This window comes from Pan paniscus, chromosome 9 (assembly GCF_029289425.2).
Source record: "Pan paniscus chromosome 9, NHGRI_mPanPan1-v2.0_pri, whole genome shotgun sequence".
Classification (NCBI taxonomy): domain Eukaryota; kingdom Metazoa; phylum Chordata; class Mammalia; order Primates; family Hominidae; genus Pan; species Pan paniscus.
This window is the reverse complement of record NC_073258.2, coordinates 63820112-63840029: the sequence shown is the minus strand read 5'-3', so window position 1 is coordinate 63840029 and position 19918 is coordinate 63820112. Positions and strand designations below refer to the sequence as shown.

Sequence of the window (19918 nt, the reverse complement as noted above, 5' to 3'; positions counted from 1 at the left end):
CCCCCCTCGGGCCCGCCCCCCCTCCCGCGCTTCCTGGCGGCTCCGCGTCCGGCGCCTGTTTGTGCTGCGGCGCTGTGGCACCGGACGGCCCTGCCACCCCACCCCCGGGAGCCGAGAGCGGCCCCGGGAGAGTCCGAGGGCCCGGGGGGGTCTGGAGACTGCGGCCCCGGGCCCACAGCGCCCCCTCCAGGCCCCTTCCCCGCGCCCGACAGCGCCCCCTCGGGGTGGTGGTACGGCGCCCTTCGCGCGCGCCCCGGGGTGCTTCCCCTTCCCCTCTCCCCGGCCGTGGCCCCCGCGGCTTAGACGCCTCCTCCGCCGCCGCCGCTCGGAGCAACCCGGGGGCCGGATGGACGGGGCCGCGGGGCCCGGTGAGTACGGGGCGGGGCGGGCAGCGTGCCCCTTCCCGGAGCGCCCGGCTCGTCGGGTTATGCCAGAGCTGGACGGCTGTCTGGAGGCGTCCCCGCGTGCTCCTCCGCCCCAGGGGCTCCGAGCATCCTCCACAGTTCCTCCGGTCGCCCTCCCTAGTTGCTTGGGTCTTGCTGTCACTTCGGGCTTCCCCAGCGTCATTCTACGCCCCACGTAACTCCGGGCCCCTAGATGTTTCCCTGCCCCCTGCGTTACTCCGGGCCTCTTCTCGTGGTATTTCAGGTCTTTTTCCTTCTGACCCCCACTGCCCCCTGAGACCTTCACTGTGACTCTGCTCACCACCCCACACTCTCTCCTGTCACTCTGGATCTCTTTTCCTGTACTCTGGGTCCTCAGTATGACTCCATTCCCGCACTCCGTCCTCTCTCCTGGTGTTCCCCCGGCTCAGTTACTCAGCTTTCGCTGGAGACCTGAGCTTGCTGGGGGCCCGTGGGGAGGGCTGCGGTCCCTCCCCTCACCAGTGCGGCGCCTCTCTCTGTGGCTCCCACGTTCCTCGGCAGTTCTCCATATTTCCCCCCCGGTACTCCATGGTACTCCCAGTCTTTGCGGAGGCTGAGACGGCAGCAGGAAGGGAGCTTTGCCAGGTTTCTCGCCTGCCCTGCCAGAAGGAGGCCCTTGATCCTTTACCACCGTCTCCTCCCCTCTGGACGAGCATTCAAGCCTGGGGCTGCCTGAAAGGGGCAGTCCTACCGGACACATGTAAAGTTGTGGGGAGACAGAATCCCCTCTACGCTTTCTTCAGGTGATGGGTACATTCTGAGTACCTCTTGCCCTTTTCTCAGGTGACGGCCCTGCTCGGGAGGCCCTCCAGTCTCTGAGCCAGCGGCTTCGGGTGCAGGAGCAGGAGATGGAACTGGTAAAGGCAGCCCTGGCAGAAGCCCTTCGCCTGCTGCGGCTGCAGGTGCCCCCTTCCTCCCTGCAGGGCTCTGGCACACCAGCTCCTCCGGGGGACAGGTATGCATGTCATCACACCCCATTTTTCCTCATCCTTGGGGCCTCTGGGGCTTCAGGTTAATTCAACATCTCTCCAGCAGTCTTGCAGCCCCCCCAGGACTGCCACCCACGTGCACCCCTTCCTTGGTGAGCCGAGGCACCCAGACGGAGACAGAGGTGGAGCTCAAGTCATCCCCTGGACCCCCTGGCCTGAGCAATGGACCCCCAGCCCCTCAGGGGGCCAGCGAAGAGCCTAGTGGGACCCAATCTGAAGGAGGGGGCAGCAGCAGCAGTGGTGCTGGCTCCCCTGGCCCCCCGGGGATCCTCAGGCCCCTGCAGCCCCCACAGCGTGCTGACACGTAGGTGTCCTGTGGCCCTGTGGCGGAAGCTGGGAGGGGTGGTAGGATTGCAGAGTACATTTGGAGGGAATGACCTTCACTATGCCCCCACCAGGCCGCGAAGAAATTCTTCCTCCTCCTCATCCCCCTCAGAGCGGCCTCGGCAGAAGCTCTCCAGGAAGGCAATCTCCTCCGCCAACCTGTTAGTGCGGTCCGGGAGCACAGAGAGGTGGGTGAGGCTTCCCCTCAACCCACCCCGCCCCAGGCGCAGGCTCTCGACTTTCCATATCCCTCACCTCACATCCCTGGTTGGGGTGGGGGGACCTGATTGCCCAACAGGAATAAAGAAACAAACACTCCTGGGGCGCCTGCTGTGTACCGGGCACTGTGCTAAACCCTCGACCTCCTCCATCTCAGTCAGTCCCCACAACATCCTTGGGGGTTAGGTGGTCTCATGCTGCTCATTGCACAGGTGAGGAAGCAGGCTCAGAGAGGGTAAGTCATTTGCCTGGGGTCACACAGCTAGAGTCAGGATTTGAACCTAACTCTTCCTGACTCCAGTTCCCCTACCCTTTCCACTACATCACAGCACACCTTCTGCGATCCCAAGAGGCTTTTCTAGAAGCTTCCATGGCTTTCATGGACGGCTGTCCCTAGAGCTTCAGCCCTCTTTCCGCTGGATCTACCAACTACCAATCTATTAATACTTACTTCTAGAGGGCAAGGGGACATCCTAGTGGCCGGATGTAGTTGCCTCAGAGTATGTATGGGCCCCAGGACACCCGGATGTTCATTCTAGCCCTGTCCTTGGCCTGTGCTTTATTCTCTGAAGAGACAGTATCACCTTACTGTTATCTAACGACAGGAATCTCTGGAGAGATGTGGACTTTCTTGCTTGCCTCCCGGATCCCTGAGAGGCGGAGCTGGTGTACATTCTCGACTCCCTTTGGTCCCATTTTACGGATGGGGAAATGAAAAGGTCAATAGCGAGGCCTAGTGGCGCATACGTGTAATCCCAGCAGGAGAATTGCTTGAACCCAGGAGGCGGAGGTTGCAGTGAGCTGAGGTCGCACCACTGCACTCCACTCCAGCCTGGGTGACAGAGCGAGACTGAGGCCTGGTGGTCTGGAGGAGAGAAAGGGCTCTGGCACCCTGCACTGCCTCTTCCAAGCTTTGTGGCCTTGTGCTGTGCGCTCAGCCCCTTCAGCTTCAATCTTTTTATCTCTTAAATGGAACTAAAAGTACTCCATCTACTCACGAAGCAAACTACAGGCTTGCAGAAGTGACTGTGGTTTCTGCAGTGACCTCTTTTCTTGTGTCCTGCCCCTCCCCGCTTAGGTCTTGGGACCTGACCCCAATCCCTGTGCTTTCTGTCTTCCCAACAGCCGTGGGGGAAAAGACCCCCTCTCCAGCCCTGGGGGCCCTGGATCTCGGAGGAGCAATTACAATTTGGGTATGTAAAGAGGGACAGAGAGGAAAACTTGGATGGCAGGGTTAGGATTTGGGCTGTAGCCCCAGGAGCTATTTTGGGTAGGTGTGGTGGGTAGGGTTCTGCTCTGTCTTTCCTGGAAGGGGGTAGTTGACACCACCCCTTTTCTCTGTAGAAGGCATCTCAGTGAAGATGTTCCTTCGAGGGCGCCCCATTACCATGTACATCCCGTCTGGCATCCGCAGCCTTGAGGAGCTGCCGAGTGGCCCACCGCCAGAGACCCTCAGCCTTGACTGGGTGTATCCTGCCCCCTCCAGTCCCATGAGAACCACCTTTCTCACCTTGGGACCCCTCTTACCTTTACAGTTTTCTCCTGGGTCTATGGGGACAAGGAGCCTTCTAGATCCTCTCCTACCATCATTCTGCTCTAGGCCCTGCCAGCCAGAAGCTCTGTCTTTCTCCCCTCTTCCTCCTCCTACCCTTGATCTAACCCTTTCCTTGACCGTGATCTCCACCCCAGTTATGGGTACAGGGGTCGTGACTCCCGCTCTAATCTGTTTGTGCTGCGCTCTGGGGAGGTGGTCTACTTTATCGCCTGTGTGGTGGTGCTGTACCGGCCTGGAGGAGGCCCAGGGGGTCCTGGAGGTGGCGGCCAGAGACATTACCGGGGGCACACAGACTGCGTTCGATGGTGAGGAGTCCGGGGCTGGTGGGCTTGGCAGGAAGAGGGTCTGGGGGGATGGAGAAGCAGGAGAAAAGAGTTGCCTTGCTGCTCTGCAAGCTTGGAGAAGGTGTCTTGGATGGTCTTGAGAGACCCTTTCCCTAGAGTGTCTTCCCCCTGCCTTAGCCTTGCTGTTCACCCTGATGGTGTTCGGGTAGCCTCGGGACAGACAGCTGGAGTGGATAAGGATGGAAAGGTAAGGCCAAAGTCAGGGAGCAGGCAGACATGCTGTAATTGCACTCCAATTTTGCTTCACACTTGTGACTCTTCCTCCACCAGCCCCTGCAGCCTGTGGTTCACATCTGGGACTCAGAGACGCTGTTGAAACTGCAGGAGATTGGACTGGGGGCCTTCGAGCGGGGTGTTGGGGCCCTGGCCTTTTCAGCTGCGGTGAGCTGGCCCTGAAGCCTCTAGACCCCCATTCTTGCCTAGGAACCCCACTCTTGCATGTCACCAGGAAGCCTTGGAAGTTCTGGCCTTCCTGAACCCCACCCAGCTGGTTCTCTTGAGAAAGGGCCATGTGTGTCAACTTCTTCTGCCCTCTCCATCTGTGATGGTACCTCCTAACCTAATGACCATGAACCCCTGGACCTCCAGGGTTCACTCTGCACCTCCTATGTGTCACCCTTCTTCAGGATCAGGGTGCCTTTCTTTGTGTGGTGGATGATTCCAATGAGCACATGCTGTCGGTGTGGGACTGCAGCCGGGGAATGAAGCTGGCTGAGATCAAGGTGAGGAGTCCATGTGGCTTGGAGGGGCTCTGAGGTTGGGGGTGGGAGTGGTGGAGTGCAGGGAGCTCCAGACTCACCCATACATTTCCTTCCTTTTTGGCTGGGTCACATGGGGCAAATCTCCTAGCTTCTCTGACCCTTAGTTTCTTCATTTGTGACATGGGTTCTGACCTTATGAGGGATAATGTGTTAGGTATTAGGGTGATTAATTATGATTGATAGGGAATAGTGCTCTTAGGGGACCAGGGTTTTGAAAGAAGGGTTGTCCTGGGGTTTCTGGACCTCTGCCAGCCAGCTGTCATGATGCAAATTGAGGAGAGTCAAGTAGAATGAAGGTACCCAGGGCTTGGGGTGGCTGAATCTAGTGTCTTCCCTTCAGAGTACAAATGACTCAGTCCTGGCCGTTGGCTTCAACCCTCGTGACAGCAGCTGCATCGTCACCAGTGGGAAATCTCACGTCCACTTCTGGAATTGGAGTGGTGGAGTAGGGGTTCCTGGGAATGGGACCCTTACCCGGAAACAGGGTGTCTTTGGGGTGAGGCATGGATAAGTGGAAAGTGATGGGGAGGGCAGAGTGGAAGAGGAAGCACTGGGCTGAGTACTATGGACCCTGAGGTTCCCTAACCCCCACCTGCCCCTGTGACCTTTTTTTTTTTTTCTTTTGAGACGGAGTCTTGCTCTTGTCACCCAGGCCAGAGTGCAATGGCAAGATCTCGGCTCACTGCAACCTCCGCCTCCTGGGTTCGAGCAATTCTCCTGCCTCAGCCTCCCGGAGTAGCTGGGATTACAGATGCGCGCCGGCTGATTTTTGTATTTTTAATAGAGATACAGTTTCATCATGTTGGCCATCGTGCCCGTTTTTTTTTTTGTTGTTTTTTTTGTTTTTGAGACAGTGCCTTGCTCTATCACCCAGGCTGGAGTGCAGTGCGGGATTTCACCATATTGGCCAGGCTGGTCACAAACTCCTGGCCTCAGGTGACCCGCCCGCCTTGGCCTCCCAAAGTGCTGGGATTACAGGCATGAGCCACTGCACCTGGCCTGCCCTGCAACTTTTAATCTTTGCCCTTCCCTTTGACCTCTACTGTCTGCTCTCCCCTCCCACTAGAAATACAAGAAACCCAAGTTTATCCCTTGCTTTGTGTTCCTTCCGGATGGAGACATTCTCACTGGAGACTCAGAGGGGAACATTCTCACCTGGGGGCGGAGCCCTTCAGATTCCAAGACCCCAGGCAGGGGTGGCGCCAAAGGTATGTGGCTGGGAGGGGCATCTGGGAAGTGTAGTACTCCAGAGGTTCTGTGGGAACAGAGGAAAGGGTTTCCCATTCCCATCTTTTTTTTTTTTTTTTTTTGAGATGAGGTCTTACTCTGTTGCCCAGGCTGGATTGCAGTGGCACGATCTTGGTTCACTGCAATCTCTGCCTCCCAGGTTCAAGTGATCCTCCTTCCTCAGTCTCCCAAGTAGCTGGAAGTACAGGCGCACGCCACCACGCCCAGCTAATTTTTGTATTTTTAGTAGAGATGGGGTTTTGCCATGTTGGCCAGGCTGGTCTCGAATTCCTGACCTCAGGTGATCCGCCCGCCTTGGCCTCCCAAAGTGCTGGGATTACAGGCGTGAGCCACGGCGCCCAGCCAGGTTTCCCACCTTTTTACCTTGAGAGTTGATAGTTCTCTTGGGGGCTAGTCTAGAAGCATGTGGGCAACACAGCAAAGGAGAAACGGCTGGAGCTTTGTGTTTGCCAGATCGCAGGTTCAGATTCCAGTTTTGCTATTAGTTGCCTTGCCTTTAGGAAGTTATCTCATTTCTGTGAGTCTCAGTTGTCCTGTTTGTAAAATGGGGAGAATAACAGATGTGTTGGCAGTATGAGGATGAGACATAGTAGTCAGTGCATGCAATGGCTGGGAGTTCTTACTGTATTGCGACAGCCAAGCTGGCCCTGTTTCTCACTCCCCTGCACCCCCAAAACATGATCTATCTGGGGCTTTGCCAACAGAGACCTATGGGATTGTGGCCCAGGCTCACGCTCATGAAGGTTCTATCTTCGCCTTGTGTCTCCGGAGGGACGGGACAGTGCTGAGTGGTGGCGGGCGGGACCGCCGGCTGGTACAGTGGGGGCCCGGGTTGGTGGCCCTCCAGGAGACTGAGGTGAGGGCTGGGCTGGGGTCAAGGGAGCGAGGGAGAAGAGCAATAGTCAGTGGGCTCTTGACATTCTGCTACCACTCTGCAGATTCCCGAGCACTTTGGGGCCGTGCGAGCCATTGCTGAAGGGCTTGGCTCTGAGCTGCTGGTGGGAACCACGAAGAATGCATTGCTGAGGGGAGATCTGGCCCAGGGCTTCTCCCCTGTAATCCAGGTTGGGAGTTAAGGGCTCAGGGGAGGAAGGGACAAAGGGGTGTGAGAGAGGGGCAGGAGTGACAGTCATGCTGTGCTGCAGGGCCACACTGATGAGCTCTGGGGGCTCTGCACACACCCCTCCCAGAACCGCTTCCTCACCTGCGGCCACGACCGGCAGCTCTGCCTGTGGGATGGGGAGAGCCATGCACTGGCCTGGAGCATCGACCTCAAGGTAGAGCCCTGTGCCCCTGGATCCCCCATGCCACACCCACCAGGACACCTGTGGCCACCACGCCTTCCCCAGCACCTTGCCTTCTGCCTCCCAGAGGTGGCCAGTTTGTACTGGTATGGCTGCACTGGCTACTCAAATATTATTTTTTCTGTACTGATTGGTAAAAGCTGATGCTTCTAGTACCACCTGGGCACTCCCTGCCGCCCCCAGAACCCCTCAGACTTCCTCTTGGTCCAGCACCTAAATGGTTAATCTCCAGCACAGCTATTGGCATCAGTTCTGTGGTTAAATATTTTGGTATCACTCCCTGTTCAGGCTCCAGTGATACCCGGGTATCCCTTCCCTCTCTTCCCATCTTCTCCTTGGGAGTAAGTGGCTTTGAAGTTAGGAGGACAAGGGGTTCACTCTGGTTCCCTCACTAGAAAGACATCATCTTGAATTCACCTTCTCCCCTCTCCCAGGAGACTGGTCTCTGTGCTGACTTCCACCCGAGTGGGGCAGTTGTGGCCGTAGGACTGAACACGGGGAGGTGAGAGAGAGCCAGGACTCCCAGGAGGGAAAGCAGGGAGGTCTGGGAAGGGTTCCTGGTACTGGGGGAGTGGGCGAGAGTGACCACCTCTACCCAGGAGCCACCTGCGCCTTGGCACTTCTCTGTGCCTCTCCCTGCAGCCCCTGCCACCCGGGCTCCCCTCCTCTTCTGTGGTAACCGTTTCTCCCCCTCCCCCAACCAGTGTCTCCTCCAAGCCTGGGAGTGGAGGAGGCAGCAGCCCAGGATAGAGAAACAGTGGGAATGGGAGGGGCATAGACAAACACAGGGAAGTGACAGGCTTCCAGCTTGCACAGTGCCTTTGTAGTCGGCCCCTGGTCTGTAGTTTCAGATTCCTTTTTCAGACGACATCAGAAGCCCCTCAGCCTTTATCCACACTTAGCTCCTTCCCATTTCTCAGCATAAGAATGCAGTGGTGGCCAGGTGCGGTGGCTCACGCCTGTAATCCTAGCGCTTTGGGAGCTGAGGCGGGTGGATCACTTGAGGTCAGGAGTTCAAGACCAGCCTGGCCAACATGGTGAAACCTCGTCTCCACTAAAAATACAAAAATTAGACGGGCATGGTGGTACGCACCTGTAATTCTAGCTACTCAGGAGGCTGAGGCATGAGAATCACTTGAACCCAGGAGGTGGAGGTTGCGGTGAGATCTTGCCACTGCACTCCAGCCTGGGTGACAGAGTGAGACTCTGTCTCAAAACAACAACAACAACAACAACAAACTAAAAAAGAAGAATGCAGTTGTGACCTGTCTTCTACATCAGAGCCTTTCTGTGTGTGTCTCTGAGCTTCTCTTATTTGCCATCCCCAAGCCTACCCAGGGTGGCCTCCCTGAGGGTCTCCTTACATCCTGCCTTTTCGTCTTCCTATCTGCCTCCACTTCCCTCCCTTCCAGGTGGTTGGTTTTGGACACAGAGACCAGAGAGATCGTGTCTGATGTCATTGATGGCAATGAGCAGCTCTCAGTGGTCCGGTACAGCCCAGGTGGGAGCCACCCCAACCCTGGACTCACATGCGTCCCTGGCCCTTCCCTCTCTGAGTGACTGTATTTGCAGATGGGTTGTACCTGGCCATTGGTTCCCATGACAACGTGATCTACATCTATAGTGTTTCCAGTGATGGTGCCAAATCCAGCCGCTTTGGCCGCTGTATGGTGAGGAAGTTGGGGCGTGTGGTGGGGCATGATAACAGCTGCGAAACTCAGGGAGACCCCTGATGCATCAAGGGGGCTCTGGGGATGGGAAATGGATGGGATACTTTAAAACTCTTGACCTTTGCTCCCAGGGTCACTCCAGCTTCATCACTCATCTTGACTGGTCCAAGGATGGGAATTTCATCATGTCCAATTCTGGGGACTATGAGATTCTTTACTGTGAGTGGCAGTGGAGCAGGACATGGGGAGAGGGTAATTGGAGTGGGTTTTGTGTAGGGGGGGCTGTTAGAGGTGTTGTTAGATAAGGAAGTGGAGATGGGGTTAAAGTGGAGTTGGAATTATATGTAGGAGAAATTTTGTGATTTGGAAACAACTAGTTTCATACCATGTCTTGTTGACTTCAGGGAGTTCAAAAATGCACTAAGAAAAGATTGGGAAAAGTTTCTCAGGGCAAGTGTGGAGCACTTGACTTATCTAGGGAGGAGGAACTCATGGAAGCTGTTAGAACTTCAGCCAGAGCTCAGGACAGGACGCACACAGGGTGGGTTTCACAGGGGGAGGAGGTGATGCTACTACGGTGACCAGATCACATGCCATCGCCGGGTTTCATGCCAGTCTTTCTAGTCTGGCTTTCCCTGGCATCTTCCCTACTGAGGGCAGGGTGAGAGCTGAGCTGGGCGGGCTCCTTCTCCCCAGGGGACGTGGCTGGAGGCTGCAAGCAGCTGAAGAATCGCTATGAGAGCCGAGACCGGGAATGGGCTACCTACACCTGTGTGCTGGGTTTTCACGTCTACGGTGAGCAGGGGCGTGGAACCCTGCTGGAAGGGTGGGGGACAAGGTGGAGCCCAGTTTGGGCTTGGAACGCTGGGCGTGTGTCGTTGGGTGAGAGTCCAGAAACCTGAAGATCCAGCCCAGGAGGCCCCTCCGGCCCTCGGGACCGGGAAGGCTTGCCTGGAACGCGGCAGTGGGTGGCCGCGGCTGCCGGAGCGCCTGAAATGGTGTAGCTCTGGGCCGTGGGTGGCGGTGGGTAGGAGGTCGGGCTGAGGCCGGCCGCTGTGCTAGGCGTCTGGCCGGACGGCTCCGATGGGACCGACATCAACTCCCTGTGCCGCTCCCACAACGAGCGCGTGGTGGCGGTGGCCGACGACTTCTGCAAAGTGCATCTCTTCCAGTACCCGTGCGCTCGTGCCAAGGTGAGGCCGCGGGGATCGCCGGGGTGGGACCGGTGGGCCCGAGGGCTCAGCCGCCACCGCAACTCTTCCCTCCGGCCCAGGCGCCGAGCCGCATGTACGGGGGCCACGGCAGCCACGTGACCAGCGTCCGATTCACGCACGACGACTCGCACCTCGTCTCGCTGGGCGGCAAGGACGCCAGCATCTTCCAGTGGCGAGTGCTGGGCGCTGGGGGCGCGGGGCCGGCGCCCGCCACGCCCTCTCGAACCCCCTCCCTGTCCCCCGCCTCCTCCCTCGACGTTTGATCGCTGCCTGGCGGGACCGACTGGCCCGGCGGCGTGGCCCCGCCCCGCCCCGCCCTGCCCTTCCCTGCCCTAATCCCCCACGACTAGGGGCCGACTCTTTCCTCGACTGACTTCGAGACATTCCCGATCGCGCATTTCCCTGGAGGGCGCGAACGGCGCCCCTGCACACACTGTTTAGACCCGCTGGCTGAGCCGGGCAGCCCCAGCCTAGGCCTTGACTCCCGCTGCCTGCTGAGGGGCAATAAACCAGAACCAAAGTCGCCTCCCGGTGCTTTTGTGGGGCGCTGCCGGGCGCCTCCGGGGCCCTGTGGGGTGGGGACGAAGGAAAAGAGGCGTGCGGAAAGGGTAAGGGAGCGTAGATCATTTATGCAAATGACAGGCAAAGCCGCTTGCAAATAACCTGGCGAAGCGCTAAGGCGCGCGAGTCTTTGGGGCGGGAGGAGGAGCTGCAGGGCTGCAGCGAGGACAGAGTTAAGCCCGACTCCTCTCCCACCCTCGGAAAAGGGGGTGGGGCCGAGCTGCGAAGGAAATAGCCGAGCGGTTGCCCGACAGGAGCCGAACTTCTTCCGGAAGTAGCCGATCTGCGGGGTCTCGCTCTCCGGCCTGAGCCGAGCAGTGGGCCTTGTTCTCCGGATCGGCCGAAGGTGTTCCGGAAGGAGGCGAACCCTGAGGCGGGCCCGGCAAGCCTTCCCTGCGGCCGGCAGAGCCCAACGACTAGTGGGACTCCGCGGGGGCGGGGGTAGCTGGAGCCTGGCTCTGGCCTGGCAGGAGCCGAGCTCGTTCCGGAAGAAGCCGAGCGGACGGGGGCCAGCCTCAGCGTCCCGGGAGTGAGGCGATAGCTGCGGCGGCGACAGCGCGGGCCGGGATGAACCGCGACGGCTGAGGCAGCGGAGGTGCCGGCTGCGCGGGCCCCAGTGAGACTCTCTCGAAGCGCCAGCCCACCGTTCGGGGCTTTGCCTCGAGCCGAGCCCTGCCCCCGCGAGCCTCCCGGACCCCTTTGTGCGGCCGGAGGCGGCGGCGGGAACGGCCATGGCGGCCAACATGTACCGGGTGGGAGGTGAGTACCGGGCGCAGGGGTACGGGGCCCAGGGCGGGAGAGGTTGGGGTCGGGACCTGAGGGGCTCGGCACCGGGTGGCGCGAGGCGCAGCGTATGGGGCAGCGTGGACCGGAGCGCGGACCGGAACCGGAACCGGGAGACGAGGAGAGAGGGTGCGGGGAACCGCGACGCGGCAGGGCTCCGAGACTCCCAGAGAGAAGCTGCGGGCAGCCCCGACGGCACTTTCGGGGCTGCGTCGGGGGCTCCCCGGGGCACGGAGTGGCCTTCGGAAACCGGTTCCGAAGGAGCTGACAGGGTAGGGAGGGAACGCGAGGGGCTGGGGCGACGGCTTTGCCACCGCGGGGGAGCCGCCCGGAGGTTTCCTCTTCCCAGGCGTTATTGTGCGCCTCGGTTCGAAAAGGTAGGGGCCCTGCGCTAGAGCGAACAATTACTTCGCCGCGACTGGGGTGCAACTCATCGCTGAGTTGTGGGGACTGCAGGGGAACCCCTGCTTCTTGCCTCTTCCTTAAGGCTCTCTTTTGAGTAAAGGATCTAATTTTAGAACTAGGTGCGGTGGGGATGGGGGACATCCTTATTTTCTCTTAGTCTGTCCACTTTCACATCTCAGCGCCCTTTCTACCTGAATCCTTATCTCCTTTTGATCCACTCAGGCCAACTTTCTCTCCTACCCTGGTGCTCTTCGTCTCCCATCTCCTCTGATCTTCGTGGTTCTCCCCCCTCCCTTCCCTTACAGATTACGTCTATTTTGAGAACTCTTCCAGCAATCCTTACCTGGTTAGACGGATTGAGGAGCTCAACAAGGTGAGTGGAGCAGAATCCCTCTCCCTCCCTCCCGCAGTGGTCTCTTCCGAGGTTTCTAACTTCTGGTGGAAGAGAGGATCCTATACTAAGTACCCATTCATATTCGTTCATTCATTCATTGGATGTATTCAGGAAAGGCTATTGAGAGGTTAGCAGGAACTTTACTATTCTGTCTCTTGGGGGCAAAGGAAAGGGATTTGGAAGTCTATCCTTGAATGTAAGTCTTTACTTATATTTTCTTGGGCTTTTTAATTTAGGTCCCTCTGAAACTTACTGTTATTTGTCTCTTTGTGCATTTCTGTTCCCAGATGATCAATTTCCACTGCTACGTTGTTTTGTTTTTGTTTTTTTCCTCCCCTTAGACTGCAAATGGAAATGTGGAGGCAAAGGTTGTCTGTCTTTTCCGGCGCAGGGACATTTCTAGTAGCCTCAACAGCCTGGCTGATAGTAATGCCAGTGAGTATCTTCCTCCCTTTCTTTTTCTCCTACCCATGATCTGAGGCCTGGGCATGTCCCTGCAGGTATTTCCCCTGGTAGCATGCCCAAGGCAGAGGTGTGAGTTTGGGGGTGGGAAATGCCTGGCCTGAGGAGGGAGGCCTGTTTTTACATGTTGGGGTTGGAAGCAGGGTGGAGAGATTGTGATAAGGAAAGCGATAATATGGTTTGTATATGAGAGTAAGAGAGAGATGATAACGTTTAGAGTATGAGGACGAGCTTTAGAGAAACAATGGTTTTCTAAAGGGGGGCAGTTTGGGGTACATTGAGACAGTAGGTGATGACTGAAGGTCAACGTGAAGAGGAAGACATTGTACTGAGAAGCCTGCGTAACAGAGAAGCAGGCTTATTTTGTAATCACAAGGTGATGAGAGTACCTGGAAGTTAGAAGATGGCTGGAAGTTTTCTTGCGCTTTTTAATTTCTCACCTCGCCCATTTCCCCGCCCGCCCCCCTCCATTTTACATCTTTCCCTTTTCATTTTTCCCTATCTTCATTCTCTTTAAGGTCTCATCTTTTTTTAAAAAACATATTTTCCTTAGCTTCTTTTTCCTTTCCTGCTTTGGTTTTCTTTTTCCTTCCTTTTGTTCCACCTTTCTAAATTATTTTCCTTTTTCAGACTGCTCTGGGTGAGAAGGGGTTAAAGAGGAGCCCGGCTTACCAAGTTCCTTGGCCCTTTAGGGTTTCCAGCCCCATCTGGCAGGGGCTGACCTTGGCCTTGTCCAATCAGAAGGGGTGTTGGGGGTGTGGTCCCCCTTGCCTCAGCACAGGGTTTCCGGAGCACACAAGCGAGGGGTGGAGCCTACTGCACAACCCCCCCTTCTCCCTGAGGTTGGGAACAATACACCAATGAGCCTGGGGCTGAGGCTCTTCTGCCCCCTCCCACTTTGGTTGGCGCCTAGCCAGGTTAACCCCTTCCGCTAGGTTTCAGGGCAAGCTGCAGCTCCTTGGGGAGGAAGGTGTTGGCACTGGCTTGAGAGGTGTTGTCCTTGGAAACCCCAGGAACTATTATTAGCCAAGTAGAAAATGAGGGATAGTTAGGGCTGCATGTGATGTTTTAGAGCAAAGAGTCTCCTGAAATTGAAAAGAACTGGTAAACACAGTCTTGTGTGATATTTTTTCATCTTGAGTTCCTGGACCTCAGGCTGGTTTAGCAAGAAAGAGACAAGTGTGATGTTCTTGCTGGCCCGTTGTGGACTTTGGTGTCTGAGTACTGGCAGCTGGGTAGCGATGTATTTCTAGAGCATTCTTCGTACTCTCAGCAGTTCTTCTCTAAAAGCATTACTGATAGAGTTGGGAGCATCTATGATGGGGCATAGAGCTAAGAAGGAAAGCTGGTAGGGTAAGGGTATAGAAGGCAGACGCCTGGGAAATGTGAGAAAAAAACAGCCAAGATAGGAAATATTTTCCCTGAGTTAGAGTTTCCCGGGTGGTGTTTTGCTGGATCCATTTCTGACTTGGTTTCTTCCTCCTTAATCTCCCAGGGGAGTTTGAAGAGGAATCAAAGCAGCCAGGGGTGTCTGAGCAGCAGCGCCATCAACTGAAGCACCGGGAACTTTTTCTTTCTCGGCAATTTGAATCATTACCAGCCACCCACATACGGTACAGGACAACTGGGGCCAGCATAGCCTGCATGCACTTACGTAGAAGATGGAGAGAAGGAGGTGGTATTGAGAGATGCTGTGGGGAGGGAGAGTGGGGCTCACCGGGGTTTTCCAATCTCTCTCCTATAGGGGGAAATGCAGTGTGACCCTCTTGAATGAGACAGATATCTTGAGCCAGTACCTGGAAAAGGAGGTGAGAAAGAGATGTTGAGAGAAGAGCGAGGGGAATGGGTATTGCCCACAAAAGGGAGGGGGAAAGGAGCACAATGATGAGGTACAGGGTTGCCAGACTGCCAGTCATGGAAACTCAGATACACCTCCCTCCCCGCCGCCTATGTGGATTGCTGCCTTGCTTACCTTGTCTCTCCCCAACTCCAGGACTGCTTTTTTTACTCACTGGTGTTTGACCCCGTGCAGAAGACACTTCTCGCTGATCAGGGCGAGATTAGAGTTGGTTGCAAATACCAAGCTGAGATCCCAGATCGCCTAGTAGAGGGTAAGCAACAGGACAAGACTGTACGGCTACCAGGTTGTCTAATTCCAAGGGGCACTTTAACATTATAGTCTCTGTGAATGGCGTCACCTGGGGTTGTGCAGTGCACTGTCTGCAGGGCTCTCTGCCATGACCCTGACAGAATGGGCCTGTAGGAACCTGAAAAGGGAAAATGGGAACAGTTGGGAAGAGAAGTCGGAGAGTTGATAGAATCCAAGCAGAAGAAGAGAAGGAGGAGGTGCTATTGTGAATGAAAAGACACCAACTATTTCCCCCTGCCCTCTCCCTGTTGATGCCATTGTTCTCTTCTCCAGGAGAATCTGATAATCGGAACCAGCAGAAGATGGAGATGAAGGTCTGGGACCCAGACAACCCTCTCACAGACCGGCAGATTGACCAGTTTCTTGTGGTGGCCCGGTGAGGGGTGGGTGGATAGGGAAGATGGGCTGGGGGAGGTGTGGACATTGTTCTGAGTCCCATGGTTCTTAGAGATGGACTTTATTTCTTTCATTGCCAAGGATGTTTTCCTTCTTTCTCCTTTGGCTTAATTTCCCAGCCCACTTGGGCTTTTGAATTTTCTTTCGCTTTTGACTTCTCAATTTCTCCCTTAGAGCTGTGGGAACCTTTGCAAGAGCCCTAGATTGCAGCAGCTCCATTCGGCAGCCAAGCTTGCACATGAGTGCAGCTGCTGCCTCCCGAGATATCACCCTGGTGAGCAGAAGTTGGTGGGTAGTTGGGCAGGCTGGGTTTTCTGGGGACTTGCAGAGCCTGGGGACAGAAGAGGAGGGTATCTCTGAGGGAGTGGGAGTGTTTTTTTTTGTTTTTTTGTTTTGTTTTGAGAGGAGTCTTGCTCTGTCACCCAGGCTGGAGTGCAGTGGCGCAATCTCAGCTCACTGCAAGCTCCGCCTCCCGGGTTCACACCATTCTCCTGCCTCAGCCTCCCGAATAGCTGGGACTACAGGCACCTGCCACCATGCCTGGCTAATTTTTTTGTATTTTTAGTAGAGACGGGGTATCACCGTTTTAGCCAGGATGATCTCGATCTCCTGACCTCATGATCTGCCCGCCTCCGCTTCCCAAAGTGCTGGGATTATGGGTGTGAGCCACCGCGCCCGGCCGGGAGTGGGAGTGTTAAGGAGCAGGAAGGGAGTGGTGCCAAAAGTTTCAGGTCCTCAGTTGCTCTCCGTCTTCCCCGTAGTTTCACGCCATGGATACCTTGCAAAGGAACGGCTACGACCTGGCTAAGGCCATGTCGACCCTGGTACCCCAGGGAGGCCCGGTGCTGTGTCGGGATGAGATGGAGGAATGGTCAGCCTCAGAGGCCATGCTATTTGAGGAGGCCCTAGAGAAGTATGGGAAGGACTTCAATGATATTCGCCAGGATTTTGTAAGTGAATGGCACTAGGAGGAGAAGTGGGAGAGATGACAGGTGAGGGAACCAGGACCTGGGGCCAGATGCCAGCTCATTCTTCCTCCCTCTGCCCCCCTTAGCTACCCTGGAAGTCACTTGCCAGCATAGTCCAGTTTTATTACATGTGGAAAACCACAGACCGGTATATTCAGCAGGTATCATCTGGGCTGGGGAGAGTGGACCATAGGCTACCTGCTGACCTCTGCCTTTGAAGTTGATGACATTCTCCCTGCTATGAGGCTCTGATCCTTCTCTTTCTTTTTATCTTCTTACAGAAAAGGTTGAAAGCTGCTGAAGCAGACAGCAAACTGAAACAGGTCTACATCCCCACCTAGTAAGTGTGGTGGGTAGGGGAGACCAGAGTGTTTTCCTTCCCTTCCCCTAACTTGTGCCTTCCTCAGTGATTGGGGGTGGGCAGGAGGTAGGGGCACACTGAGAGTGGAAATTGATTCTTTTCCTTGACCACTTTCTTGTTTTTTTCCCTTCTCCTCGCCTTCCCCGTTAGCACTAAGCCAAACCCTAACCAGATCATTTCTGTGGGTTCAAAACCTGGCATGAATGGGGCTGGATTTCAGAAGGGCCTGACTTGTGAGAGTTGCCACAGTGAGTTACGGGGGCACCGGGATGGTGGGGATGGGTGGAAGGCCTGCTGTGGCTCAAGAATCTGAGGGGCTTAGGTAGTATGCTTCTTCCCTGTCCCCCTCCTCTCCGTACTCTACAGCCACACAGTCTGCTCAGTGGTATGCCTGGGGCCCACCTAACATGCAGTGCCGCCTCTGTGCTTCCTGTTGGATCTACTGGAAGAAGTATGGGGGACTGAAGACCCCAACTCAGCTTGAGGGGGCCACTCGGGGCACCACGGTAAGGATCACTGGGAAGAAAAGCAGGGGAGAGCAGTAAGCATATTGATGTGAGCTTAGGTGAAGGCCAGAATATTCAACTCTTTATATGGTGATGGTTTGATGGACGGGGTGCTTGATGCTGGTTGGGGAGACACATAGGCCAAGAGGTCAGTAAAGAGATTAGACAGGAATAAATTGTCCCCTGCAGGGAATGGAAGAAAGAAGGGAGCCTCAGTGCTGATTTCTGCTCTCTCTCTTTCCTATGCTCTTCTTCTAGGAGCCGCACTCAAGGGGTCATTTATCCAGACCTGAAGCTCAAAGTCTCTCTCCTTACACAACCAGCGCCAACAGGGCCAAGCTACTGGCTAAGAACAGACAAACTTTCCTGCTTCAGACCACAAAGCTGACCCGTCTTGCCAGACGCATGTGCAGGGACCTATTACAGCCAAGGAGGGCTGCCCGACGGCCTTATGCTCCTATCAATGCCAATGCCATCAAAGCAGAGTGTAAGGGCAGGGAGTGGTGGGACTGGTGGTGGGTTTCGGATTGCTCTGCCCAGAGACCGTTGTTTCTCTGGATGTCTAATAACAGGAGGGATAGTAGGCCACAGATAATTTTTTTAAGATTAGAGTTGGCTTCTGGCCTCAGAGGAGACCTGAATGGTGAAGCCCTTCAGAAGCTTTCTTCTTTGTTCTCCAGGCTCCATTCGACTTCCTAAGGCCGCCAAGACTCCATTGAAGATTCACCCTCTGGTGCGGCTGCCCCTGGCAACTATCGTCAAAGATCTGGGTATGGGATGGGGACCAGTGAGGTTGGCGTCAGGCTCCCAGTCCTTTCCCTGTCTGACATCTCTCCCCTTGCTTTATTTCTTCCTCATAGTGTCCTCAGAGATTTAGTCTAACAAACTGTACTTTTGTTGTTTAATAATTTTTTTTGTAAACTATTCAGTATTACTGTACTGATTTGATAAGGTCATACTGATATTTGAAATACTAGTGATAGCTTGCTAGAACATTCCCCCATTGCTACTTTTGGGGATGCCCAGGTAAACTGCTGGTCCAGGGAAGAGAGATGGAAGTAACAAAGGGGAACTGCGTGGGAAGAAAAGGTGCAAAAGTTTTCTGTTTTTTTCCAGTGGCCCAGGCACCCCTGAAACCAAAAACACCTCGGGGTACCAAGACACCGATCAACAGAAACCAGCTGTCCCAGAACCGGGGACTGGGGGGCATTATGGTGAAACGGGCCTATGAGACTGTGAGTTGACAGAAAGGGGTGGGCCAGATTGAGTTGGGTGGGCTTTTGTCTCTCATAGGAGTCTGAGAGGGTCCCTTCCCTCATTGTGCCATCCTACCCCTTTTCTAGATGGCAGGGGCAGGGGTTCCTTTCTCTGCCAATGGAAGGCCTCTGGCTTCAGGGATTCGTTCAAGCTCACAGCCAGCAGCCAAGCGTCAGAAACTAAACCCAGCTGATGCCCCCAATCCTGTGGTGTTTGTGGCCACAAAGGATACCAGGTAGGGCGTCTACCATGGGAGGGGCTGAGAGGGACAGTCCAGGCTGGTGAGTGTGGGGAGTAGGAGTATCAGAGCAAGAGCTCCAGGAAAGTTGTGGATGCAGGGTGGGGATGCCAGAAAAGAATGGGCCAGAAGGCATAATTGCAGTGTGGGGCTTCACCTGGAGGTCTTAATGTTCTCTAAGCCTTTTCTGTTTCCCACTTGCTCTTTCTGGCCAGGGCCCTACGGAAGGCTCTGACCCATCTGGAAATGCGGCGAGCTGCTCGCCGACCCAACTTGCCCCTGAAGGTGAAGCCAACGCTGATTGCAGTGCGGCCCCCTGTCCCTCTACCTGCACCCTCACATCCTGCCAGCACCAATGAGCCTATTGTCCTGGAGGACTGAGCACCTGTGGGGAAGGGAGGTGGGCTGAGAGGTAGAGGTGGATGCCCAGGGCACCCAAACCTCCCTTCCCTTTCGTGTCGAAGGGAGTGAGGAGTGAATTAAGGAAGAGAGCAAGTGAGTGTGTGTCCCTGGAGGGGTTGGGCGCCCTCTGGTGTTACCACCTCGAGACTTGTCTCATGCCTCCATGCTTGCCGATGGAGGACAGACTGCAGGAACTTGGCCCATGTGGGAACCTAGCCTGTTTTGGGGGGTAGGACCCACAGATGTCTTGGACAGTTTTGGGGGGAGGGTTTTTTAATTTTTTAAAAATTTTGCCTCCCTTTGTGAAAGGGGATGGGGAGGGGAAGAGTAAACAGGTAACAGGTGGTGGTACCTGGTTGGGGGAGGGGGGCGTGCACTGCCATGTCTTTTTTTTTTTTTTTTTTTCCTAATTGGGGGTTTCTCTTTCTGTCCGGTGTCCGGACTTTCCTAATTGGAGTTTGAGGCCCCTAAGCTGGCATCAACCCCAGGCCACGCTCGCTCTTTCCTTCCCTCCCCTCCCCCTCTGCCTTTTGTACGCCAGTTCTCAGAAATAAAGATCTTTTGTCCGTTTTTTTAACCTCGGATTCTGTAATTGGTTCTTATAGTAACAAATAAAAAGCTGTTTTCTTCAGCTTCTCCTGGCTCAGCTGTTCTTTGCCATGGGTGTGTGTTGTGTGTGTGTTGGGGGTGTCTTTGAGAGGGAAAATAAAGGACAAAGGACAACGAAGGAGGTACAGATGGTTCTTGCCCTGGGAACAGCTTTATGAGATAGGCAGCCTGGACCCAGGCGGCTTGCTCCAGCTAGCCTTCTTGTGGGACCCAAACTGCTCCCCAGCTCCCAGTGGTGCTGGAGCTCAAGAACCATCTTGGCCCAGATTCATTCAAAGGAGTTGAGATGAGCTTTCTGGATGACTGGTGGCCTCCATAGGAAAGGGGAATGGGGGTGTTTCTTCCTCTGTTTCCCACCTCTTACTCCCCTCTCC

General features: G+C 55.5%; 2 protein-coding genes across 10 annotated transcripts; both read left to right on the top strand.

The window, feature by feature from the left end:
* The first annotated feature begins 2 nt into the window (after nucleotides 1-2).
* On the top strand, nucleotides 3-10578 carry EML3 (EMAP like 3). 8 transcript variants are annotated; one of them, XM_055094414.3, is made up of 22 exons: nucleotides 3-368; nucleotides 1209-1380; nucleotides 1458-1718; nucleotides 1813-1926; nucleotides 3083-3150; nucleotides 3302-3425; nucleotides 3647-3817; nucleotides 3974-4043; nucleotides 4127-4237; nucleotides 4483-4578; nucleotides 4958-5113; nucleotides 5684-5825; nucleotides 6570-6721; nucleotides 6804-6929; nucleotides 7011-7142; nucleotides 7604-7671; nucleotides 8582-8670; nucleotides 8742-8839; nucleotides 8971-9058; nucleotides 9536-9634; nucleotides 9902-10032; nucleotides 10113-10578. In XM_055094414.3, the coding sequence occupies exons 1-22, from the start codon at nucleotides 347-349 to the stop codon at nucleotides 10314-10316; spliced, it is 2694 nt and encodes an 897-aa protein (XP_054950389.1). In that variant the 5' UTR covers nucleotides 3-346; the 3' UTR covers nucleotides 10317-10578. The 8 variants fall into 8 exon arrangements, with proteins under 8 accessions (XP_054950389.1, XP_063464587.1, XP_014202330.2 ...); XM_063608517.1 differs by having other exon boundaries at nucleotides 14-368; nucleotides 1461-1718; nucleotides 10012-10032; XM_014346844.5 differs by having other exon boundaries at nucleotides 14-368; nucleotides 1461-1718.
* Nucleotides 10289-19566, top strand: MTA2 (metastasis associated 1 family member 2). Of its 2 annotated transcripts, none has more exons than XM_003828487.7 (18): nucleotides 10289-11373; nucleotides 12108-12175; nucleotides 12538-12631; nucleotides 14154-14271; nucleotides 14403-14466; nucleotides 14652-14769; nucleotides 15081-15183; nucleotides 15378-15477; nucleotides 15965-16153; nucleotides 16258-16332; nucleotides 16453-16511; nucleotides 16683-16780; nucleotides 16899-17038; nucleotides 17297-17525; nucleotides 17719-17808; nucleotides 18155-18273; nucleotides 18382-18530; nucleotides 18749-19566. In XM_003828487.7, the coding sequence occupies exons 1-18, from the start codon at nucleotides 11346-11348 to the stop codon at nucleotides 18912-18914; spliced, it is 2007 nt and encodes a 668-aa protein (XP_003828535.1). In that variant the 5' UTR covers nucleotides 10289-11345; the 3' UTR covers nucleotides 18915-19566. The 2 variants fall into 2 exon arrangements, with proteins under 2 accessions (XP_003828535.1, XP_024786415.1); XM_024930647.4 differs by lacking the exon at nucleotides 10289-11373 and adding an exon at nucleotides 11633-11774.
* Nucleotides 19567-19918: the final 352 nt, after the last annotated feature.